We start from the raw sequence: 26,092 nt of genomic DNA on the forward strand, positions 1-26,092 counted from the left end.
GAGCACAAACGTGGGTCCTGAACCATTTTCTGAGCGTTTCATCTTCAATGGAAGGTATAGGGAAATCGCAAAGCGCTTGGAAAAGCAATTTGGTGAGCACTTTTAAAAAAAAATACATTGTAATTATTCAGTTCCGGGTCAAAGATTTCACTTCCTGATTGTCGTCAGGAAGTAAAAAAAAAAATCGCCAAACAAAAGAGAATAGAAAAGCGCTTTAAAAAAGCGCAAGTCGCTCTGAAAGTTCAGGGAAAAGCGCTTACAAAAGCACTCACAAAAGCGTTCAACGCTTGCGATTGCACTGGCGATTTATAATGTGAGCAAGGCCTTAGACTTGTCTTGTGAAGAGAGTACAATCAAGCAGGGATGGGCTCACAAGTAATCACGAGTCTGTAAGGACTCAAATTTGTAGTTAAAATGAGCCTTAATTGTCGCAGCTGAGCGGCTGGATAAGGGGTTATTTACCCATAATTCTACCGTCCTGCCTGCGCTCCAAACAGCTTGCACGAGTCCTGTTGGACGTGTTTGCAAGCCTCACCAAGAGCTCTTCCTCCTTTCGGCTTGAAGGAGGAAGTGCGTGTAGTGAGGTTTGCAGTGTGTCTAATAGGAAGCGTGCAAGCTGTTTGGAGCGCAGGCAGAATTATGGGTAACTAGACTCTTATCATCCAGCCGCTCAGCTGTTGCAATTAAGGCTTATTTTAATTATGAATTTGAGTCCTTACTGACTCGTGATTACTTGTGAGCCCATCCCTGCAATCAGGTAGAGGAAAGATGAGTTGGATGGCTGTAAAGAATGTTGTATTACAGAAGTATCAGTCATTTGTGACAGAAGAACTTACGAAACGGGATGAGTTGTCATTCCTCACGGTTTTGGCATTACCAAAAGCCTCCAGCAGGGGGTTGGCCTGGATGATTTGATCCTCCAGAGTCCCCTAAAGACATATCAAGACAGCAGAATGAAAACTGGATTAAGGTCATAAAGAAGAGCTTATACACATCACTAATAATGCACACTTCTGCTCATCTTGCTTGGTTCTGCCACTCTTTTCTTAAAATTTTTTTTCAGCAGAATTGACATTGATATAAACATCCTATTTTCACTACACGTGCACAAATAGTATGTTTATAAATGTCCATTTTGAAGTGTAACTTCAGTCACAGAAATGATACAGTACAGTTTTCAGTGTGTCCAGCCCTGCTTCTAAAAGTCTACGATTACATGTCATTGTTTTACTTCGAAAAGGTCTGAAAAGTGCTGCAGATATAACCTATGCTCTGCTTTCTGACAGAAAAGTATGGCCTGCATAGCTACTATACAGGCAGGTTGAAAACCTGGAGATGTGGCAAAGGTGTGGTGGTGACGTAATTGTAAGTGTGGCAGAGGTGTGACTGGAGGTGTAATGCTGGTGTGACTGGAGGCATAGCAGAGGTGTGACTGGAGGTGTGGTCAGGCCCGGATTTACCTCACATGAGCCTATAGGCACAGATGCCCTAGCACTTTAGACTTTTCTCTCCATGAGCCTACAAACCCCCATCGAACTGCACCGCAAGTGTGCTAGCTGTCCCAGTAGTCACTTCTCTCTTACTTCCCCTGCCTGTCATAGGTAGCTACATGTGCCCCTTAGTATTAGGTAGCCAGAAGTACCCTCAGTATTAAGTACCTAGAGGTGCCCAACAACTGGAGGGAGATCTCATCAATGAAATGCCGAGAGCAGGGTGAGCAACCTCTCATTTACACTCTCATCAGAACTCTGCATAGGGAAGGAGGGTGGCACTCAAGGAGGGGAGTGAGCCGTCTTTCTATCATCAGGCGCCTGTAGGCACATGCCCACTGTGCCTTATGGTAAATCTGGTCTTGGGTGTGGTGGTGGCATGACTGGAGGTGTGGTGGTGGCGTGACCTGATGTGTGGTGGTGGCGTGACTGGAAGTATGGTGGTGGCATGACTGAAGGTGTGGTGGTGGCGTGACTGGAGGTGTGGTGGTGGCGTGACTGGATGTGTGGTAGAGTTGGGCCGAACCTCCGATTTTCGGTTCGCGAACCGGGTTCGCGAACTTTCGCGAAAGGTTCGGTTCGCGTTAAAGTTCGCGAACCGCAATAGACTTCAATGGGGATGCGAACTTTGAAAAAAAAAAATAATTATGCTGGCCACAAAAGTGATGGAAAAGATGTTTCAAGGGGTCTAACACCTGGAGGGGGGGATGGCGGAGTGGGATACATGCCAAAAGTCCCCGGGAAAAATCTGGATTTGACGCAAAGCAGCGTTTTAAGGGCAGAAATCACATTGAATGCTAAATGACAGGCCTAAAGTGCTTTCAAACATCTTGCATGTGTATACATCAATCAGGTAGTGTAATTAAGGTACTGCTTCACACTGACACACCAAACTCATCGTGTAACGCACCGCAAACAGCTGTTTGTGTAGTGACGGCCGTGCTTTACTGGTGCGCACCATGGCGAGAGTGCAGGTTTTGGTGGCTTTACAGCCCATATGGTCACCTGGCTGATGTAGCTGAATGACAGAACAGTGACTGTCCAGCTGATCAAATTTGGTCTGACCACAATGAGGCAACGACCTTATTATCGTGGGTGTGCCCCCCGAGACACTCATCTAGGCGCCGGTCATTGCTCCATTGTGATACGCAAGCCCCTTCACCACGGCAAGGTAATGATCACGAAGGGGAATGGGCGCATGTACATGCCTTTTCTTTTGTTGTTGCAGCTGCCCGCAGTGCAGCCAGAAAAATTAGGCAGTCATGTACACGCACCCGAAAAATTATTACAGCGGCCGCTGCTAGCAGCGGCCTAAAAAATTCAGCAATCCGCCTGGAGTCCCGGACCCTGTTGGTGGTGGCGGAGAAGGTAGTCAAGCGGCCTGCAGGCAGACATGCTGTGTGGAGGGACTGGGAGCGACTTAGTCTTCTTGGGGCAGGCCAGGCAGCCAGTCACACGGCGTGCAGGCAGAGATGCTGTATGTGCGGGGACTGACTTAGTCTTGGGGCGGGCAGCAGCCCTCCGGGATCCATGCCTCATTCATTTTGATAAAGGTGAGGTACTTAACACTTTTGTGACTTAGGCGGGTTCACTAAACAGAACAACTGCACAGGTATGCGCACTGATGCGGTGGGTTCACTGAACAGAACAGGTATGCAGTGGTGGGTTCACTTAACTGCACAGGTATGCGCACTGATGCGGTGGGTTCACTGAACAGAACAGGTATGCAGTGGCGGGTTCACTTAACTGCACAGGTATGCGCACTGATGCGGTGGGTTCACTGAACAGAACAGGTATGCAGTGGCGGGTTCACTAAACAGAACAGGTATACAGTGGCGGTTCACTAAACAGAACAGGTATGCAGTGGCGGGTCCACTGAACAGAACAGGTATGCAGTGGTGGGTTCACAGCACAGGTATGCAGTGGTGGGTTCACAGCACAGGTATGCAGTGGTGGGTTCACAGCACAGGTATGCAGTGGTGGGTTCAATGAACAGGTATACAGTGGCGGGTCCACTGAACAGAACAGGTATGCAGTGGTGGGTTCACAGCACAGGTATGCAGTGGTGGGTTCACAGCACAGGTATGCAGTGGTGGGTTCACAGAACAGGTATGCAGCCAGACAGGAACAAGCTAAGCCTAACTAATCTTTCCCTGAGAGACAGTCTGCAGCAGCTCGCCCTACTCTGACTAATGCAGGCACACGAGTGGCCGTAATGGCCGCCGCTGCCTGCCTTATATAAGGGGGGGTGGGGCTCCAGGGGCTAGTGTAGCCTAATTGGCTACACTGGGCCTGCTGACTGTGATGTAGAGGGTCAAAGTTGACCCTCCATGTGCATTATGGGGCGAACCGAACTTCCGCAAAGGTTCGCCTGCGGGACGCGAACGCGAACCACTGAAGTTCGCATGGAACCGTTCGCAGGCGAACCGTTCGGCCCAACTCTAATGTGTAGTGGTGGCGTGACTGGAGGTATGGTGGTGGCATGACTGAAGGTGTGGTGGTGGCATGACTGGAGGTGTGGTGGTGGCATGACTGGAGGTGTGGTGGTGGCGTGACTGGATGTGTGGTGGTGGCGTGACTGGATGTGTGGTGGTCGCGTGACTGGAGGTATAAGGTGTGGCAAAGGTCAGACTGGAGGTATGGTGGTGGCATGACTAGAGGTATGGTGGTGGCGTGACTGGAGGTATGGTGGTGGCATGACTGAAGGTGTGGTGGTGGCATGACTGGAGGTGTGGTGGTGGCGTGACTGGATGTGTGGTGGTGGCGTGACTGGATGTGTGGTGGTCGCGTGACTGGAGGTATAAGGTGTGGCAAAGGTCGGACTGGAGGTATGGTGGTGGCATGACTAGAGGTATGGTGGTGGCGTGACTGGAGGTATGGTGGTGGCATGACTGAAGGTGTGGTGGTGGCATGACTGGAGGTGTGGTGGTGGCGTGACTGGAGGTGTGGTGGTGGCGTGACTGGATGTGTGGTGGTGGCGTGACTGGAGGTATGGTGGTGGCATGACTGAAGGTGTGGTGGTGGCATGACTGGAGGTGTGGTGGTGGCGTGACTGGAGGTGTGGTGGTGGCGTGACTGGGGGGTATAAGGTGTGGCAAAGGTCGGACTGGAGGTATGGTGGTGGCATGACTAGAGGTATGGTGGTGGCGTGACTGGAGGTATGGTGGTGGCATGACTGAAGGTGTGGTGGTGGCATGACTGGAGGTGTGGTGGTGGTGTGACTGGAGGTGTGGTGGTGGCATGACTGGAAGTGTGGTGGTGGCATGACTGGAGGTGTGGTGGTGGCGTGACTGGAGGTGTGGTGGTGGCGTGACTGGATGTGTGGTGGTGGCGTGACTGGAAGTATGGTGGTGGCATGACTGAAGGTGTGGTGGTGGCGTGACTGGAGGTGTGGTGGTGGCGTGACTGGATGTGTGGTGGTGGCGTGACTGAAGGTGTGGTGGTGGCATGACTGGAGGTGTGGTGGTGGCATGACTGGAGGTGTGGTGGTGGCGTAACTGGATGTGTGGTGGTGGCGTGACTGGATGTGTGGTGGTGGCGTGACTGGATGTGTGGTGGTGGCGTGACTGGAGGTATGGTGGTGGCGTGACTGAAGGTGTGGTGGTGGCGTGACTGGAGGTGTGGTAGTGGCATGACGGGAGGTGTGGCAGGATGTGTCTGTACGTGTAGTGGTGGCCTGACTGGTGTGTGACAGAGGTGTAACTGGAGGTGGGGTGGTGGCATGACATGACTGGGGGTGTGACAGAGGTGTGACTGAAGGTGTAGTGTGGTGGTGTGACCAGGGGTGTGGCAGAAGTGCAACGGGAGGAGTGGTGATGATGTAACTAGAGGTGTGGGGAGAGGCGTGGTAGTGCAGTGTAGGGATTCCTGGCCGCATCCGCTTCATATGTGAGGTGCAAAGAAGTCAGTCTACCAAGGCACAAGGCAGCACAGTGTTTAGCAATAAAGAAGAAACCAGCACGCTATTAATCTTGCACTGGGGTGCCACGATAAATGTTTTTGTACACTGTGACATTCTTTTGCAATAAAATCAAGAGGATATTTTTGCAAGATTAATCTGAGTTTGCTGGTTTCTTCTATATTTGAGATGTAGTGGTGGCATGACTGGAGCTATGGCAGAGGCGTGACTGGAGGTGTGGTGGTGTGACTGGAGGTGTGGTGATGGTGTGACTGGAGGCGTGGAGATGGTGCGACTGGAGGTGTGACTAAAGGTGGGGTGGTGGTATGGCATAACTTGAGGTGTGACTGAAGGAATGGTGGTAACATTACTGGAGGTGTGGTGGTGGCATAACAGGACATGTGATGGTGGCGTCAGTGGAGGTGTGGTGGTGGTGGTATGACTGAAGGCACGGCAGAGGTGTGACTGGAGGACTGGAGGTGTGATGGTGGTGTGAATGGAGGGGTGATAGTGCTGTAACTGGAGGTGTGGAAAAGATGTGACCGGAGGAGTGGTGGTAGTGTGAATAGAGGCATAGCAGAAATGTGACTATGGGTGTGTTGGTGGCGTGACTGGAGGTGTGGAGATGGTGCAACTGGAGGTGTGACTAAAGTTGGGGTGGTGGTATGGCGTGACTTGAGGTGTGACTGAAAGGATGGTGGTAACATGACTGGAGGTGTGATGGTGGCATAACCGGAGATATGATGGTGGGGTGAGTGGAGTGTGGTGGTGGCATGACTGAAGGCATGGCAGAGGAGTGAGTGGAGGTGTGGTGGTGGTGTGAATGGAGGTGTGGAGATGGTGCAACTGGAGGTGTGACTAAAGGTGGGGTGGTGGTATGGCATGACTTGAGGTGTGACTGAAGGAATGGTGGTAACATGACTGGAGGTGTGGTGGTGGCATAACAGGACATGTGATGGTGGCGTGAGTGGAGTGTGGTGGTGGCATGACTGAAGGTGTGGCAGAGGTGTGACTGGAGGTGTGGTGGTGGTGTGAATGGAGGTGTGGAAGAGATGTTACCGGAGGAGTGGTGGTAGTGTGAATAGAGGCATGGCAGAAGTGTGACTATGGGTGTGTTGGTGGCGTGACTGGAGATGTGACAGAGGTGTGACTGGAGGTGTGGTGAAGGCGTGACTGGAGGTGTGATAGTGCTGTAACTGGAGGTGTGAAAGAGATGTGACCAGAGGAGTGGTGGTAGTGTGAATAGAGGCGTGGAAGAAGTGTGACTATGGGTGTGTTGGTGGTGTGACTGGAGATGTGGCAGAGGTGTGACTGGAGGTATGGTACGGTTGTGTCTTAAAGGTACCACCCCCTACCTATTAATAAGCAGTAACACTGTAATATCTCTGTACCCTGCCTCTTCGCTAACCCCCCTGGCTGCTCTAGACACAGGCAAACTCAGAATTAGATTTCCTATGCTGCAAGCACACAAGTTCTAAATTCGTCTAATAAAGATTAAATAAAATTAATATTCAGAGGCAGGAAACACATCTCTAACCACTTCTATGTTAAATGCCTAGAAGGGAATAAAAATGTTCTCTCACCTTAGACTTGGCAGCAGCCTCCTCTTTCTTCTTGTCACCCACAGCTGCAATTGTTGCAAAGTACTGGATGACACGCTTGGTGTTCACAGTCTTCCCGGCACCGGATTCTCCGCTGGCAAAGAACAATAAAAATGGCTGATTCACACGGACCATTCAGACTTCAATACATTTTGAAAGAGACACTTGAAATAGAAAATGGACTAACACTAGCAACAAGTTGCCATATTTAGTGTTCAGCTGCGTAAATCAGTCAGAGAGGGAGACTCCATAGCTCTGCAGTGCAGTGAGCAGCACAAAGCTTGTGGATATGGCAGGAGCGGTAGGAGAGGGAGACTCCGTAGCTCTGCAGTGCAGTGAGCAGCACAAAGCTTGTGGATAAGGCAGGAGTAGTAGGAGAGGGAAACTCCATAGCTCTGCAGTGCAGTGAGCAGCACAAAGCTTGAGGATACAGCAGGAGCAGTAGGAGAGGGAGACTCCGTAGCACTGCAGTGCAGTGAGCAGCACAAAGCTTGTGGATATGGCAGTAGCAGTAGGAGAGGGAGGCTCCATAGCTCTGCAGTGCAGTGAGCAGCACAAAGCTTGAGGATAAGGAAGGAGCAGTAGGAGAGGGAGACTCCATAGCTCTGCAGTGTGGTGAGCAGCACAAAGCTGGGGAATGCGGCAGGAGCAATAGGAGAGGGAGACTCCATAGCTCTGCAGTGCAGTGAGCAGCACAAAGCTTGAGGATAAGGAAGGAGCAGTAGGAGAGGGAGACTCCATAGCTCTGCAGTGCAGTGAGCAGCACAAAGCATGTGGATAAGGCAGGAGCGGTAGGAGAGGGAGGCTCCATATCTCTGCAGTGTGGTGAGCAGCACAAAGCTTGGAAATGCGGCAGGAGCAGTAGGAGAGGGAGACTCCATAGCTCTGCAGTGCAGTGAGCAGCACAAAACTTGTGGATATGGCAGGAGCGGTAGGAGAGGGAGACTCCATAGCTCTGCAGTGCAGTGAGCAGCACACAGCTTGGGAATGCGGCAGGAGCAGTAGTTGAGGGAGACTCCATAGCTCTGCAGTGCAGTGAGCAGCACAAAGCTTGAGGATAAGAAAGGATCAGTAGGAGAGGGAGACTCCATAGCTCTGCAGTGTGGTGAGCAGAACAAAGCTTGTGGATAAGGCAGGAGTGGTAGGAGAGGGAGACTCCATAGCTCTGCAGTGCAGTGAGCAGCATAAAGCTTGGGAATGCGGCAGGAGCAGTAGGAGAGGGAGACTCCATAGCTATGCAGTGCAGTGAGCAGCACAAAGCTTGGGAATGCGGCAGGAGCAGTAGTTGAGGGAGACTCCCTAGCTCTGCAGTGCAGTGAGCAGCACAAAGCATGTGGATATGGCAGGAGCGGTAGGAGAGGGAGACTCCATAGCTCTGCAGTGCAGTGAGCAGCACAAAGTTTGTGGATATGGCAGGAGCAGTAGGAGAGTAAGACTCCATAGCTCTGCAGTGCAGTGAGCAGCACAAAGCTTGAGGATAAGAAAGGATCAGTAGGAGAGGGAGACTCCATAGCTCTGCAGTGTGGTGAGCAGCACAAAGCTTGGGAATGCGGCAGGAGCAGTAGGAGAGGGAGACTCCATAGCTCTGCAGTGCAGTGAGCAGCACAAATCTTGAGGATGTGGCAGGAGCAGTAGGAGAGTAAGACTCCATAGATCTGCAGTGCAGTGAGCAGCACAAAGCTTGAGGATAAGAAAGGATCAGTAGGAGAGGGAGACTCCATAGCTCTGCAGTGCAGTGAGCAGCACAAAGCTTGTGGATAAGGCAGGAGTGGTAGGAGAGGGAGACTCCATAGCTCTGCAGTGCAGTGAGCAGCACAAAGCTTGGGAATATGGCAGGAGCGGTAGGAGAGGGAGGCTCCATAGCTCTGAGGTGCAGTGAGCAGCACAAAGCTTGGGAATGCGGCAGGAGCAGTAGGAGAGGGAGGCTCCATAGCTCTGCAGTGCAGTGAGCAGCACAAAGCTTGTGGATAAGGCAGGAGCAGTAGGAGAGGGAGACTCCATAGCTCTGCAGTGCAGTGAGCAGCACAAAACTTGTGGATATGGCAGGAGCGGTAGGAGAGGGAGACTCCATAGCTCTGAGGTGCAGTGAGCAGCACAAAGCTTGGGAATGCGGCAGGAGCAGTAGGAGAGGGAGGCTCCATAGCTCTGAGGTGCAGTGAGCAGCACAAAGCTTGGGAATGCGGCAGGAGCAGTAGGAGAGGGAGGCTCCATAGCTCTGAGGTGCAGTGAGCAGCACAAAGCTTGGGAATGCGGCAGGAGCAGTAGGAGAGGGAGGCTCCATAGCTCTGAGGTGCAGTGAGCAGCACAAAGCTTGGGAATGCGGCAGGAGCAGTAGAAGAGGGAGACTCCCTAGCTCTGCAGTGCAGTGAGCAGCACAAAGTGTGTGGATAAGGCAGGAGCGGTAGGAGAGGGAGGCTCCATAGCTCTGCAGTGCAGTGAGCAGCATAAAGCTTGGGAATGCGGCAGGAGCAGTAGGAGAGGGAGACTCCATAGCTCTGCAGTGCAGTGAGCAGCACAAAGCTTGGGAATGTGGCAGGAGCAGTAGGAGAGGGAGACTCCATAGCTCTGCAGCGCAGTGAGCAGCACAAAGCTTGTGGATAAGGCAGGAGCAGTAGGAGAGGGAGACTCCCTATCTCTGCAGTGCAGTGAGCAGCACAAAGTGTGTGGATAAGGCAGGAGCGGTAGGAGAGGGAGGCTCCATAGCTCTGCAGTGCAGTGAGCAGCATAAAGCTTGGGAATGCGGCAGGAGCAGTAGGAGAGGGAGACTCCATAGCTCTGCAGTGCAGTGAGCAGCACAAAGCTTGGGAATGTGGCAGGAGCAGTAGGAGAGGGAGACTCCATAGCTCTGCAGTGCAGTGAGCAGCACAAAGCGTGTGGATAAGGCAGGAGCGGTAGGAGAGGGAGACTCCCTATCTCTGCAGTGCAGTGAGCAGCACAAAGCGTGTGGATAAGGCAGGAGCGGTAGGAGAGGGAGGCTCCATAGCTCTGCAGTGCAGTGAGCAGCACAAAGCTTGTGGATATGGCAGGAGCAGTAGGAGAGGGAGGCTCCATAGCTCTGCAGTGCAGTGAGCAGCATAAAGCTTGGGAATGTGGCAGGAGCAGTAGGAGAGGGAGACTCCCTAGCTCTGCAGTGCAGTGAGCAGCACAAAGCATGTGAATATGGCAGGAGTGGTAGGAGAGGGAGGCTCCATAGCTCTGCAGTGCAGTGAGCAGCACAAAGCTTGAGGATAAGGAACAGAGCTGGGACAAGGTTCTTTAGCACCCAAGGCTGAGACACCAAAATGTGCCCCCCATCCCTCCCACCCCAGCCATCACACACTGATTGCTATTAGACTAAGAGGCGCCCCAGGGCCCCCAACACCTTAATTTCCAGTTATCTGGCTTGCAGTCACTGCCATGTATCCTCTTTTCTTATTTCTCTCTGCTTCAAACACAATAGGGGAATGATAACTGAGTGAGTTGTGCGCTCCCTCCTACACTGCGCCCTGAGGCTGGAGCCTCTCTTGCCTCTGCCTCGGCCCGGCCCTGATAAGGAAGGAGCAGTAGGAGAGGGAGACTCCATAGCTCTGCAGTGCAGTGAGCAGCACAAAGCGTGTGAATGTGGCAGGAGCAGTAGGAGAGGGAGACTCCATAGCTCTGCAGTGCAGTGAGCAGCACAAAGCTTGGGAATGTGGCAGGAGCAGTAGGAGAGGGTGACTCCATAGCTCTGCAGTGCAGTGAGCAGCACAAAGCTTGGGAATGTGGCAGGAGCAGTAGGAGAGGGAGACTCCATAGCTCTGCAGTGCAGTGAGCAGCACAAAGCTTGTGGAAAAGGCAGGAGCAGTAGGAGAGGGAGACTCCCTAGCTCTGCAGTGCAGTGAGCAGCACAAAGCATGTGGATATGGCAGGAGCGGTAGGAGAGGGAGGCTCCATAGCTCTGCAGTGCAGTGAGCAGCATAAAGCTTGGGAATGCGGCAGGAGCAGTAGGAGAGGGAGACTCCATAGCTCTGCAGTGCAGTGAGCAGCACAAAGCTTGTGGAAAAGGCAGGAGCAGTAGGAGAGGGAGACTCCATAGCTCTGCAGTGCAGTGAGCAGCACAAAGCATGTGGATATGGCAGGAGCGGTAGGAGAGGGAGGCTCCATAGCTCTGCAGTGCAGTGAGCAGCATAAAGCGTGTGAATGTGGCAGGAGCAGTAGGAGAGTGAGACTCCATAGCTCTGCAGCGCAGTGAGCAGCACAAAGCGTGTGAATGTGGCAGGAGCAGTAGGAGAGGGAGACTCCATAGCTCTGCAGTGCAGTGAGCAGCACAAAGCTTGTGGATATGGCAGGAGCAGTAGGAGAGGGAGGCTCTATAGCTCTGCAGTGCAGTGAGCAGCACAAAGCAAGTGGATATGGCAGGAGCGGTAGGAGAGGGAGACTCCGTAGCTCTTTAGCGCAGTGAGCAGCATAAAGCTTATGGGAGCAATAATGATAGCAATGTCATTATGACATTAACATAAAAGTAAGTTCAGGAAAATCATAGAGCTCCTTACGTGATCAGGATGGACTGGTTCTCCCGGTCTGGAAAAAAAAAATGAAATAAATATATGAGGTTATCTCAATGAACTTTATAGAAGTAAGGAAAAATATGCAGGAAGCAAAGGAATATGCAGGAAGCAAAGGAATACCACCAATGTGGACAGGAACATGCAATCTGGGAGGAGGAGCTAAATTTGTATGGGAGTGTGGTGCTGTCCTGCCTTTGTGCACCTATCCTACCAGTTTATCATGGCTGTGAGCAGACTGGGGTCCTACAAAGCATACATGTAATAAAGGCGCCTGGAAAAAAGGTGCAGGGGATTGGAGGTGTGGTGATGGTGTGACTGGAGGTGTGGAGATGGTGCAACTGGAGGTGTGACTAAAGGTGGGGTGGTGGTATGGCATAACTTGAGGTGTGACTGAAGGAATGGTGGTAACATGACTGGAGGTGTGGTGGTGGCATAACAGGACATGTGATGGTGGCGTGAGTGGAGTGTGGTGGTGGCATGACTGAAGGCATGGTAGAGGTGTGACTGGAGGTGTGGCGGTGTTGTGACTGGAGGTGTGGTGAGCAGACTGGGGTCCTACAAAGCATACATGTAATAAAGGCGCCTGGAAAAAAGGTGCAGGGGATTATCGCTAGTAGAAAAACGGTACATTCACCAATATTCTACTACTTTATTCTGATACTAAAATATCGGTTATGTTTACGGACATTTTATAATTGCCTAACCTAACCCTACTCTCACATAGAACCCTCACTCTACCCATGCCTAACTCTAAGACCTTCCCCTGATGGTGCCTAACCCTAACACGCCCCCTGGTGATGCCTAACCCTAATACCCCCCTGGTGATGCCTAACCCTAATACACTCCCCGTTGGTGCCTAACCCTAATACCACCTCCTGTTGGTGCCTAACCTTAATACCCCCCTTGTGGCACCTAACCCTAATACCCCCTTGGTAGTGCCTTACCCTAATACCACCTCCTGTTGGTGCCTAACCCTAATACCCCCCCTGGTGGCGCCTAACCATAATACCCCCGTGGTAGTGCCTAACCCTAATACCACCTCCTGTTGGTGCCTAGCCTTAATACCCCCCTTGTGGCACCTAACCCTAATACCCCCCTGGTGGCGCCTAACCCTAATACCACCTCCTGTTGGTGCCTAACTCTAATACCCCCCCTGGTGGCGCCTAACCATAATACCCCCGTGGTAGTGCCTAACCCTAATACCAACTCCTGTTGGTGCCTAGCCTTAACCCTCTGGGCGATACAATTATATCGCCCAGGAGGGGGCGCAGCACTATTTTTTTAAATTTTTTATTTTTTAAATCATGTAGCGAGCCCTGGGCTCGCTACATGATAGCCGTAGCGCAGCGGCATCCCCCCACCCACTCCGATCACCTTCGGCGATCAGAGTAAGCAGGAAATCCCGTTCAGAACGGGATTTCCTGCTGTGCTTCCCCGGTCGCCATGGCGACGGGGCGGGATGACGTCACCGACGTCATGGACTTCGTGACGTCAGATGGAGTTCCGATCCCCCCCTAAGCGCTGCCTGGCACTGATTGGCCAGCCTGCGCAAGGGGTCGGGGAGGGGGGGGGCTGCGCAGCACGGCGGGTAGCGGCGGATCGGCGGCGATCGGAAGTTACACGCAACTAGCAAAGTGCTAGCTGCGTGTAACAAAAAAAAATTTATGCAAATCGGCCTGAGAACTCCTCCTGCGCGACATACCCCGAGCTCAGCTCGGGATTATCGCCCAGGAGGTGAATACCCCCCTTGTGGCACCTAACCCTAATACCCCCCTGGTGGCGCCTAACCATAATACCCCCCTGGTAGTGCCTAACCCTAATACCACCTCCTGTTGGTGCCTAACCCTAATAGCTCCCTGGTGGCGTCTAACCCTAGAAACCACCCCGCGGTGCCTAAACCTTAACCTCCCCTCCTGCCACAAAACCATGATTAGCGGCAATAGATGGAATTTTTTTTTCAGGCACTTTTTTTTTCAGGCACCTATTATAAAATTCTATCTATTGCTGATAATTACCATACCACTAAAACACTGTCACAAAACCGCGTTTAGCAAAAAGAAGGGCTTCGGCATAAGATGCAATGATAAAAGCAAGAGGGAAATTTGGGTGCATGGAGGCGCCCGATAAAATGCAGCAATAGTTGGAATTTTATCCGACACCTCCATGCCCCCAAATCTTTTTCTGCTATCAATAATCGCGGGCTTATCATTGCAGCCTATGGCAGCACCCTTTTCTCCTGATTCACCTACAACTGCTCACCACCAGTGTATTGAGACCTACAAGTTACTCCGCCTCCTCATTTAGACATTTGGTTTCACAGGCATACTGGAAATAGGGAATGTAATATGACCTTTGCTGCTGATCTCACTACGCTAAGTAATCTTCACTCTTTCCTAAATGGACTGAAGACTGCCCAGAGATATACTGTGGAGGGCAGTGAAGGTACCAAAACTAATTTTTATGGCTTATGGGTCTTTTTTGTTTTTGCTTGCCCTCTGCCTGATACCCAATTCTTTTTTTGTTTGTAACTCACCTGTCAACATGGCCTGATAGGCGTTGTCAGAGATGGAGAAGATGTGGGGCGGGGCTTCCTGACGCTTCTTGCCACGGTAGGCATTTACCACCTCTGGGTTGTACACTGGCAGCCACTTGTAGGGGTTGACGGTGACACAGAACAGGCCAGAGTAGGTCTGGAAAAGTAAAGCAAGCACATTTAAAGAAGCCATTTTCTGACTAATGCAGCTACAGTGAGCAATTCGCTTTCTTGCAGCCCAAGCAATGATATTTAGTTTATGGATGCCATTTCCCAGAATCCTATGCCCTGTTTTTGAAACCGGCTCATGGCCTCTTACAGAAGTTGCACCAAGCCTGAGGGCCAATCAAAGGCAGCCTGCTTCACGGGGTATGGCCTACTCAGAAAAGTCCTATGCTATTGATGCTCTGGCAAATGTTGCCTTTTTACCTTAAGGTGGCCATACATTTACAGATTTTGCAGCCCGATCGGCCATCTGATTCAATAATTTTATCAAATCAGATGAAAATCAGTGTCCCAACATGTCCACCCGATCGATGTTTTGATCAATTTTGGGATGAAATTGGTTAAAGCATCAATCGGACACGCTGGAAAATTTTGGTCACGAGTGCTCGATTGGTTGTGTGTTGGAAATGGCGTGCGATGTCGCGATGACTGATGTATGCAATGCCCCTTCCCCCCCCCCCCCAGCTGCTGTACCACCCAAGAGTTAAATGACTTCCTTGCCCCTGGTGCCCATGTGCAGAGTAAATTATCACTTATCTGCTGGCACAACTCCTGGTCTCATCCACCACTGTTATTGTGAGTGCCTGTATCAGATAGCACCAGGCACCTGATTGTGACGTCAAACATGCGCCACGTGGGAGAGCCACTTGCAGTAACAGAAGACACGGATGAGGTCGGAGTCATGCCAGTGCTCAGATGTGTGTGTGGAGGCGGCGGTAACCAATCTGCCCATACACCGCCTGATGTGCGGGCACTTTTAGATGCTGCATATCTAAAAGCCTGCTGAGGAGGCACTGATACTGACTGTTGTCCGCAGCCCCGGGCCGCCGATGAGGCGGGGTGAGTCAGGTTCCTCAGGCTGCGGAAGTGGGGGGCGATGCCTGCCTGGCAGCGGGTAGGGGGGCTGCCGAGTTGGAGGGGGTAGCAGCCAGGAAGGGGATTAGCAGGCACAGCGGTGGGGAGGGTGGTCAGACCCCCCCCTCCCTCACCTGGGTCCCCCCGGTCTGCGCTCCCCCTACAGCTATTACCACGGTGTACAAGTATCGGGCAGCGGGCGGGGAAACGATGACTCACCTTCTTCCATGTTCCAGCGCTACATTCCACCACTCGTCACTTTCTGCAATGCCACCCATTGTACTTGCGGAAGTACAGTGGGCGGCATTGCAGGAAGTGACGAGCATTGTCATCGCTTCCCCGCCCGCTGCCTGATACTTCTAAACTTTGGTAATAGCTGGAGGGGGAGCGCAGACCGAGGGGACCCAGGTGAGGGAGGGGGGGTCCGACCCCCCTCCCCACCGCTGTGCCCTCTGCCCCCCTTCCTTGCAGCTAACCCCCTCCAGGCGACCTATACTGGGGGCAATTATACTACCTATCGGGGGGAGGGGGGGGGGCGGCATCCTCACATGTTTGCCTCAGGCAGCAAAAAGTCTAGAACCGGCCCTGGTTATCTGGTTACAGAACTTGTAAAGAGGGCTTATTCTAAAACATTTCTGAAAGAAACCAGAAATATTAACAGACCTGAAGCAGATAACTGAAAAAAACAACAACAATTTTGCCAAATTTTCAGGCTGTTAAAAAGGTTTACCAAATCTCGATCTGAAGACTTACGTAGATCATCCAAGCTGCATAACGCTCTTTGAGGTTATACAGCACGGCCGGCTCGTTCAGGTGAGTCATCATCGCCATGTCTTCAATCTTATCATACTTGGGTGGATTCATTGGGAAGGTCTGGTCATCCTTCACCGTCACAGTCTGTGCAGAAATGGAAAAACAACATCAATAAAAACATCAGCTGGTAGACTGATGGAAGCGTCGTATAGATTCTTCTGCATGATGGGTGAGATACTTTTATGTAGCTGTACCTGTCCACCCTCTGTCTTCACAGTTGCTTTCCCACCTTCCTTGCTGGTCAGGGTCCCTTTAACATAGGACTCCTTAGTATCCACCACAAACACAGAGGACCTGGCATCGAACGGCTTGTTCTGGGCCTCAATCCGCTCCTTCTCAGTTTTCCTGAGATATGGGGCGGCGATCCCAAAAACCGCCATCTCTGCGTCCGAACTCATGGTTGCAGATTATGGGATGGGCACTGCTGCGTTTCTGTTCTTTGTCTATGGAGACAAGAGGAGGAAGCCAATCAATCAGTGCAATTTGTTTCCTAAAAGAGCACCCCGCACATACAACTGGCATCAGACATACCATAATGGTCGGTAAGTGTAGACAGCCATTATTTTCAGCACTGAAGTTGTGCATTGTGCAGTGACTTGCAGTCAAAGTATCGCAATCCGCTCCCACCCACCCTGGCAATCTCCCGCCATAAAATAAAATATTATTCCTTCTCCATGTGCTAACAGCTTGAGGGACAACTGAAGCAAGAGGGATATGGGGGCTTCCATATTTATTTACTTTTAAACAGTACCAGTTGCCTGGCAGCCCTGCTGATCTATTTGGCTGCAGTAGTGTCTGAATAACAACAGAAACAAGCATTTAGCTAATCTTGTCAGATCTGAAAATAATGGCAGAAACACCTGATATGCTGCATGCTTGTTCAGGGTCTGTGGCTAAAAGTATTAGAGTCAGAGGATGAGCATGGCAGCCAGGCAACTGGTATTAAAAGGAAATAAATATGGCAGCCTCCATATCCCTCTCGCATCAGTTGTCCTTTAACTCCCATCTTAACTTTAAAAACGTTTCTCCATATCTTAAAGTGCACTGTTAAGCATTTTTTTTAAATGCACCTCCCTGTAAGGCAGGGATGTCAAACTTAAATACATAGTGGGCAGAAATTGTACACTGGGACCTACTGGAGGGCCAACCTCGATGTCTCCTGGCCACCTTCCTCCCTTATAAAGTTCCCTGGTGTGTAAAGGCTCCCCTCCCTCCCCTATACAGTTCACTGGTGTCTAGTTCCTCCTCTCTCCCTTATACAGTTCCCTGGTGTCTAGTTCCTCCTCTCTCCCTTATACAGTTTTCTGGTGTTTAGTGCTTTCCCCTACCTCTCCCATATGTGTTCTAGGGCTTCACCTCCAATGTAGCTTCCCTGGTGGTCTAGAGTGGGCCAAACATAATTCAAAGTGGGGAAACCACTTGAGGGCCAAATGTAATGGCTCTGAGGGACAGATTGGGCCCACGGGCCGGAGTTTGACATGTATGCTGTAAGGAAAGTTCGGTGTGTGCTGTTAGGGGCGTGGGGGTTGGGGAGAGCGCCATTACTTACATTGCTATTCCTCTGGCCCACGGCCTGTTCGGGATTCTCCACCTTCTCAAGCTGACTGCAGCTTCTGCCGGCATTTGTAATTCCAGCCTTTGATCAGGTCAGGTGCACACAGCGCGATGCATGCCCGGACCCTCTTGTTCTTCCTGGCCAAGCCCTCTCATCCATGCACAAGCATGGCTGCACATGCCTGAGTACTGTCCGCCTATGTCCAGTTGCACAAAGCCACTCGTATATGGAGGAAAAAGCCAGTCACAAGCAGCTTCGTTCTACTGGGTGGGAGCGTACCGCACTAGCACAATCGCAGTATAGCGACACATGTGCACAGACTGGAGCATGGCCATGAAAACATATCCAACCAGCTCTTGTGGAATATATTCAGAGGTACCCAGGGCTGGAACAGATGGCTTGAGTAGGATCAGGGAAGCCTCTGGACTATCAAGAGGGTTACTACTACTTAGGTAAGTATCTATCTTTTATTTTTTAATCCACTTCATGTACCCTTGAAGTCAAAGATCCATGCACACTAGTCCTAAAACTTTATTTTTATATTGAACTTATAGAAGGATCCAAGAGACCCTACCAGAGCAAGCTCTTTTTTTTTACTGAAGAACGGAGGTACTCAGGAAAAATTGAGGGACACCTAGGGTGCCTCCAGAGGCCCGACACATTGGCTAATCAGATGCATACATACAGAAATGATGCCGGGAAATTTGGGTGCCTAGGGTGATGCCGAAAAAAGGCTCCCCCTGCTCCTGCAAAAGCCCCGGCTGCAGTAATTACTATTCCCCCCCACCCCAGGCCGACATGAACTACTACTGACAGCCGAATTACTAATAATTAGCTTTAATCCCGTCTTTTGACAGCACCCAAATTACTGTCTGAGGGCCGCCATTTCTGTAATTCATATTACGGCCTATGGTGGCGCCCAGCCAAATCTCCAGTGCTGTTTTGTGCTGTTCAGAGAGGCTCCATACTGCAGAGCACAGGAGGTGCCCATCCTCTGCCCTCGAGGCTGTGGACATTTGGTTGGGAGGGTGGTGGAAATCTTACAATTCCAGAGAATTAAAGTCACATGATACTTGAAAGAAATGAGAAATGAGTCTTGGAATTAAAGCCTACCACGGCAGGCCAAGCCATGCGAGGAGCCTTTGAAGGGCCGGGAGAGGCATGCTGGGAATGTGTCAGCTGTCTGGTTTAGTGATCACTATCAGCTAACAGCCGGCGGGTCCTTCTCTGTTCAACCTATTCAGCTCAGAAACAATAATCTGCACAATCGTTGCTTCCTCATCACACAGAAATACTAGAGGTAGCCATACATCGACCAAGAGACAACGCTCTCTGTAATCGAATCTGGTTAGAGAGAGATCCGTCGGCTTCCCATACACCGCAGGCTGATTCTCGATCAATTTCATGCTGAAATCTATCCAGAATTGGCCTTGTGATGCCGCATAATGTCCCCCCTAATGTGCCCCCCCCCCCCCCCCCCCCCGGGGCCCACTGCACTATACACTACCTATCCATGGCGCCGTTGTCCTCCACTGGCTCCAGGCGCTGTACTTTGTCCATCCACGTGCCCCACGTGAATGCCGGCATACATGCAGGCACGTTATTGACGTCACACATGCGCTCGGTCACTACAGGCACCACGTGGGATGCGTGTATGGACAAAGGACTGCGCCCGGAAGCAGCAGAGGACAAGCGGTGGCAACGGAAGGGTAATGTATATAGTACACTGGGCACCGGGGTGCACATTAGGTGGGACAGCGTCAGGGGTTTAGTCGCGCTTGTCGCTCGTTCCAATATCATTCACCGTTACCGCCATGCACCCGATTCAGTAAGTCGGCCCTATATCTTGAAGCATGTCCAACCAATTAATGCGACCAATTTTGGCCTGAAATTGGTTGCATAGTCAATCAGGCATGCACTTGGCGGCCCCAATTTTCATCTGATTATAATAATCAAATCGGATGGTTGATCGACCGCCAAGTCGCCTGATGTATGGCCAGCTTAACACAAGTGGAATTCTGCTACGGTTGTCTTTCCATTTAATTTGCAGCCAGATATGAATTACCACAACTGCCCTAAAGCATCAATTTTACTTGTTTTCAAGGTTGGAATCTGTACTCTGCAGCACAACCTGCCCAGGTATTTTCTTCTTCCTGTGTGAGCAAGCATGTGCTTAAAGTGGTCTGAAACTCAGCATTTCTTTTTTTGCTCTAAAAGATTCCTTACAGCCTAATGCTGGGAATACATATTACGTTTTTCGCGTTCGATTCTCCGCGCGATCTATTAGCCATTCGATTCCCTGCTCGATTCTCTTATCTTCTGCTCATTTTTCTTATCTTTTTTCCATTCACTTCTATGAGAAATCGAGCAGAACAGAATAGATCGGAGAATCGGACATGTCGGAATTTCATCATCAAAGGCATCTATCGGAACGATTCTCCGCAAAAAACGTAACGTGTATTCCCAGCATTATACCTACTAGTGCAAACACAAATTGTAGCAGAAAAGAATTCAGACAATTAAACACAGCACTTTGTTCTGCAATGGAAAGCCCCTTCAGCTTAAGATCCGATCTGAAAACGAGATAACAGTATCTTTTGTTTACATTCTTCAGTTGATACATTGTGTGTAACAACTGAAAAGGAGCGCTCTGTGCTTCAAGCATGCACGCAGTTCAGATGAGCTCACTAGAAGATTTTACTGTACTTTGAGAACTTGTAATTTGTAAACAGACAATTTTAATTACGCACAAAAAGCAAACATAATAAACGTATGGGTAATAAAAAGTAGGAAAACACATTTTTATTGAATGTTATGTCAGAGTTTCAGACCATCTTAAAGCAGGAAGGCCTGTTATTTCCCACACCTGCACTAATTGAGATACTGACAGCAGCACGGACACCCCCAACCCAACAACTCGGTTAGTAACACTGTGGACTGGCTGTGTGTCAGGCGGAGGCACTGGTGTGTCAGGAGGAGGCACTGGTGTGTCAGGCGGAGGGGCAGGTGTGTCAGGCGGAGGCGCTGTGTCTGAGGTGGAGAGCCTGGTGTGTGAGGCAGAGGTGCTAGTATGTCAGGTGGAGGTGTTGCTGTGTCAGGCGCAGGTGCTGTTTAGTGGTGTAGCAATAGGGGATGCAGAGGTAGTGACCCTGTCGGGGCCCTTAGGCCAGAATGGCGCCAAGGGGTCCTCCGTCAACCACAGTATTAACTATTAATAGTCCTGTGCTGACAATAATCACTTCTTTAGATGCTTTGAATAGAGGTAATCATTAACAAACTGTTCCCCATCCCCGTCTTGCACCTCTGACACTGTGGTTGTCTTTGGCAGGTTTTAGTGTGCCCTATCAATTGCTATGTGCGGCTCCGCTCCCAAACCATCTTGGAGTTTTTGGTGTCTTTGCCCACTTTGTGTCTCGCTCAACCTCCTGCATACTCCATCCAGTAGCAGGAATCTCTGGTAATGGGTAATGCAAGTGTTCAGAGCTGGAAACCTAGGGATGCAGAGATCATACCACCAGGGGAAGGGCAGCCTCTGGTAATGAATGCAGAAGGCATACAGAGCTGGGGACTCAGAAGTGCTGAGATCCCTGAGAGATAGGAACATGTGTGCGGGGAGTTCTGTTTATGGTTGTGCCTGGCTGATAAGTCAGGTGTGTAGAGATGTCACCACTACCCCCCCCCCCCCCAACACAACAACATTACCCCCTTAAAGTGGACCTGAACGCAGAACTTCCTCTCTGCTCTAAAAGATACACAACAGCATAATAACCTTTAAAGAAAAACATTTCTTTGTTACAGCTGATACAAATCCTACAATAAATCTGCAGTGTGTCTACTTCCTGCTTTCATGGAAGCAGACCTAGGATTAACATCCTGTGTTTGCCAATTGATTCTCTACTGTGGCAGTCAGCTGACACAGCTGAGGGATCAAATTACAGCTGTGATTAGTGAAATATGAGGGGGAATTATGGGTACACACGGTACAATTTTCCGTGCGATAGATGGATCAGATAGATAAAATCGGTCATGTCCGATATTGCTCCCGATCGTTTCTGCGCTCGATTTCTCATAGCGATCAAAACGATTGGGTTGCACAATTGCATGAAAAACGTGTACTGTGTGTACCCAGCATAGAGAAGAACTGTGCTGAATGTAATTTAGTGAATAAAAACGGTTTTCTTTAGTCAGTGTTTGCTTATTGATCTTTCCTCTTCCTGATTTACATTCTGGTGACATTTTTACTGCTGGTATGTATCACTTTGGAATGTTTGTTTACTGAGAGTTCTGAAGCCAGTAGAAAATATACCTGATCTCCCAGAATGCTTCAGGGTGGGGAGCGGGGAGAGGGGGGGGGGGGGGAGAGAATTCTGCATATTTAATCAGCCTAGGCTAAACATCTCTGGGAGGAAGGGCCTATATACCAATTTACTAATTAATTACAGTATACAGCAATAGGAAGTGTTTCTGATGCTGAAAACAGGAACATTTCCATAAAAGTGGGTATCCTAAATAATTTACTACATTCTACTATGTCACTGCCTCTTTAAAGTGAACCTGAGAAGAAGCATCCTCATGTATTTTACCATATATATCAGTGGGAACATGAGAGAAAACACCTACCCTGCTCTCTGTTTCATTATTTACTGGTCAGATTGCTTCTTATCAGCCAAGATAAAATCCCCGACTGAGCATTCAGTCTGGCTTTGCTATAATGGCTCAGCTATAATGATTCCTGAGCAGAGCCACAAGAGAGCAGGCTTGGGCATGAAAAGACAGCACAGAAGACAGACTGAGCTATAAATATTCCTGAACAAAGCCAGACTGAATGCTCAATCTGGGATTTTATCTGGGCTGATAAGAAGCAATCTGAACAGTAAATAATGAAACAGAGAGCAGGGTAGGTGTTTTCTCTAATGTTCCCACTGATATATATGGTAAAATACATGAGTGTGCTTCGTCTCTGGTTCACTTTAAGCATGCAGATCAACCCACAAATTAGCCTGCACAACTTGTATAAAAAGTCTCTCAATCCAGAACTGGTATAGCAGTGATAAGTGGATGCTGGAGAGATAAAGCCTCACTTTCTTCTATCTGTGTTGTACTCTGCTGGTGAGATCTCTGCATTACTGAGTTCCCAGCTCTGCGCACCTGCTACACCCAATATTAGAGGTTACCGATCTATGTAAAATCCTTCTATGTCTCAAGGACCCCATTGGTGAGTTTTCTGCAGTTCTAAGTTCCCAGCTCTTCACAACTACTACTCCAGTTGCCAGTGAAAGATTTGTCTGTCTCCCAATATCACCATGGCAACATCTCCACAACCCTGAGTTTCCAGCTCTCCACCCCTTCTGATTCTATCACCAGTGGATTCCCCTCCCACTGCTGGATTCCTCATCAGTTGCACTATGGAGAATACATCAGTAGGAGAACCGCCATAGCTCATGTTTGGGGAGTGCGCCACAGCAGAGACATATTGAAGATGCAAGAAGCCAGCGACTGACTCCAGACTCCACTTGTAAACCAAAATATCATTTTGGGTCAAGTCATCCTTCCATACTGAAGAGTCCTGAAATTCCGGCGTCTCCAGTATTGGCCTGATCTCTGTTGCCATAGTTACGCTGATGTGAAAACCGCTTCCCCACCAATTTGTGCGCCACTGCCATCCAACTTACCTGTGATGTTTCCTGATAGACGGCTGGACAGTCCTGCAAAGATAAAATGACACGTTAGTCTCCAGCTTTGATGGGTGAGCCCTTCCCCAGCCAAGCAGCTCCAGATATCCACAGTTTACTCCCTACGCCACCATTGCCCCATGCGGCATCACTCGGCGAAACCTGTCGGCGCACTCGCTTGCTGTAAACACATCAAACTGCCTTTATGATGAAAAAAATTGCCAAATGCAGAATTAAGAGCAGGAAGCACCCTTCCCTCGTAAATCTGCCAACTGAGATGTTTGCAGGACCAAACAAGTGAACCATTATTTCCCAATGCAAGCAAAATAATTCTTACAATTCTTACAGAATGTCCACACAAAATAACTAAAACAAATAAATGACGTCTCTGTGTCCGGCTGTATACCTGAGAGTCAGAACAGGAAGGAGACAAAGTCCCATCTAAGCCTGGTACTCTTATAATGCTGGGGGGTCTGTGATATCACCGGCCAAACCCACACCCATCTCCTGAAAAAGGGCAAAACCATGTTGGCTTGCTTCCCACGGAGGCACAATAATTCCCCCTCTGTGTAGAAGATGGACGGGGCTATATTTAGATGTGATTTTATTCATCATCTTCTCCCCCATCTGAAGCTATCCCCTAAAAATAATTCCACAAGGTGAACCTCAAGGGAGCCCGTGTTAGCATTGTGCCCTTTAGAAAGGGCCGGCCCAGACAATCCATGCGTTGCCCAGAAACCATATCCCACATAGCTGTGATACAAGAGACGTCTTCCATTACACAGTGCCTGCTCCTCTTCAGCACTGGGGAGAGCCTCTTGTAACAACAGGAGCCTCCTAAAACTCATACAACTCTCAGGGACAAACTTATTTTCCTTCCAAAGGACTCTTTCTTAATTTCACCCTGCTCAATCTCAGGTACAGCTTAACCCAGGCTCAAACACCCATCTGTGGTGTCCATAACACAACCCTAACCACCATAACCCCACTAATGTCTCCTGCTGATTATTAATCTGGTTCATTTTGATGATGGGGCGGGCGAGGTGTAAGGGTGAGAAGGAAACGTGCCTAACCCCGGGAGGTGACGGAGATCAGGACCTTACAAACTTATTGATAGCTTGTGGTAAACATATCTTGTTCGGGAGGTCTCACGTTACACGGAGCCGGCACTCGCACTGCAGGACGGAGGTCTGCAGAATACATTAGCACCCAATTAATGTTCGCTGGGACAAGCAGTTTACTTTTGCGCTTTGACTCCTGCCTGTTTCTCTCATTCTCAATTACGAGGGGCAGGAAATGCGACTGGTGTTACACATCAGATTTTAATTGAGTGTTAGGAAAAGAATTAACTCCTTTTGGGTAGGTGCAGCACTTGTCACAAGTTGATACTATCAGAGGTAGCTGTAGAGAAGCAGGAATACATCTCACCAGGGCTGATTTATCAAAAAGGGTGGAAATACAACTGGAGTAAAAATGAAGCAGTTTCCCATAGCAACCAGCCAGTTTTTAGCAATTAAATGAAACAAGGACTCTGGTCGGTTGCTGGAGATGTGTTAGTCCCACACAATGATAAATGTGTTTGTCATATACTGTACATGGGTCCATTTTTTAGTCGTACACATGGACATGTTTTTTAGTCATGGATAGATTTCCTAGTAATACAGAAGGATAAATGTTGTTAGTCATACACATGGATAGATTTTTTTTTTACTTGTACACACGGATAGATTTTGTTAGTCGTACTCATGGATAGATTTTTTTTTTACTTGTACACATGGATAGATTTTGGTAGTCGTACTCACGGATAGATTTTTTTTTTTATCGTACAGATGGATAGATGTTAGTCATAAGATAGAGAATTTTATCTACAGCCCTAACCCTAAATAAGACTTTTCCTGGACTCCATAATCATACCCTTACTTTAAAAGGGAAAAATCCATGAGACTGTCTCTGGTACATGAAGGAAGTTTCTTAATGTTATTCAACTCCCATATAGACAATTCTTGAACTACTGAACTTTTTTTTCTGTTCCCTGCGCTCAGAAGTGTTTTATAACCTCTACTTAGTTATCAGTGAGCCAGTCTGATTACAGAGCAACTGTTATTTAGAGCCCTAGATTATTAACTCCTACAGTGATAAAAAAAAAAAGGTACACATCCCAGTTCTATGTAGGCGTAGAAATATAAATACATGTTTATTTCATGGTATCACTTCGATTATCCTTTAACAACAATCATTTTGATTTACAAAAAAAATAAAAAACATTTCCCATTTACTAAAATGAATTCATTTGACTGCAGAGAGTATCAGTTAATTAGTTGTTCTAAGCAGGGCCGGGCAAAAGCAGAGGCAAGAGAGGCTCCAGCCTCAGGGCGCAGCGTAGGAGGGGGCGCTCAACTCACTCAGCTATCATTCCCCTATTGTGTTTGAAGCAGAGAGGAATAAGAAAAGGGGATAGATAACTAGAAATGAAGGTGTTGGGGGCCCTGGGGCACCTCTTAGTCTAATAGCAATCAGTGTGCGATAGCTGGGTTGGAGGGATGGAGGGGCGCACTTTGGTGTCTCAGCTTTGGGTATTGGAGCACCTTGTCGCGGCTCTGGTTCTAAGTTTATGGCTGGCTTTTCCATAGATGTAATTGCTTTATCAAACTGATTCTTTTACTTTAAGATTACAATTTTAGGGTACTTTTACACTGTATGTTGCATAGAGGTTATGCATTATATTGCAATAGCTTGTTCACATCTTTGCATTCCACAAAATGACTGCTTAAAGTATATTAGGCATTCGCTAGATGCAACTAATCTTTGCTTCTAAATCCTTACTACCCCCACTATGGGGTTACACCTGGTGTCCCCAAACTCTGAATAAGCCCTAGAGCATACATGTCAAACTCTAGAACACAAGGGGAGCTATACTGAGGTGA

General features: G+C 49.3%; 1 protein-coding gene across 1 annotated transcript in view; it reads right to left on the minus strand.

The window, feature by feature from the left end:
- Nucleotides 1-23,201, minus strand: part of LOC137541034 (uncharacterized) — a 117,890-nt gene extending 94,689 nt beyond the window's left edge. Inside the window, exons 1-7 of the mRNA XM_068262179.1 lie at nucleotides 23,169-23,201; nucleotides 16,136-16,384; nucleotides 15,882-16,025; nucleotides 14,049-14,205; nucleotides 11,501-11,528; nucleotides 6,972-7,083; nucleotides 837-929 (exon numbers count right to left, since the gene is read on the minus strand). Coding sequence (XP_068118280.1) covers nucleotides 837-929; nucleotides 6,972-7,083; nucleotides 11,501-11,528; nucleotides 14,049-14,205; nucleotides 15,882-16,025; nucleotides 16,136-16,339 — 738 coding nt within the window. The 5' untranslated portion in view covers nucleotides 16,340-16,384; nucleotides 23,169-23,201. The remainder of the gene's footprint in view (nucleotides 1-836; nucleotides 930-6,971; nucleotides 7,084-11,500; nucleotides 11,529-14,048; nucleotides 14,206-15,881; nucleotides 16,026-16,135; nucleotides 16,385-23,168) is intronic.
- Between the last annotated feature and the right edge of the window lie 2,891 nt (nucleotides 23,202-26,092).

Source organism: Hyperolius riggenbachi, chromosome 12 (genome assembly GCF_040937935.1).
Source record: "Hyperolius riggenbachi isolate aHypRig1 chromosome 12, aHypRig1.pri, whole genome shotgun sequence".
NCBI lineage: Eukaryota > Metazoa > Chordata > Amphibia > Anura > Hyperoliidae > Hyperolius > Hyperolius riggenbachi.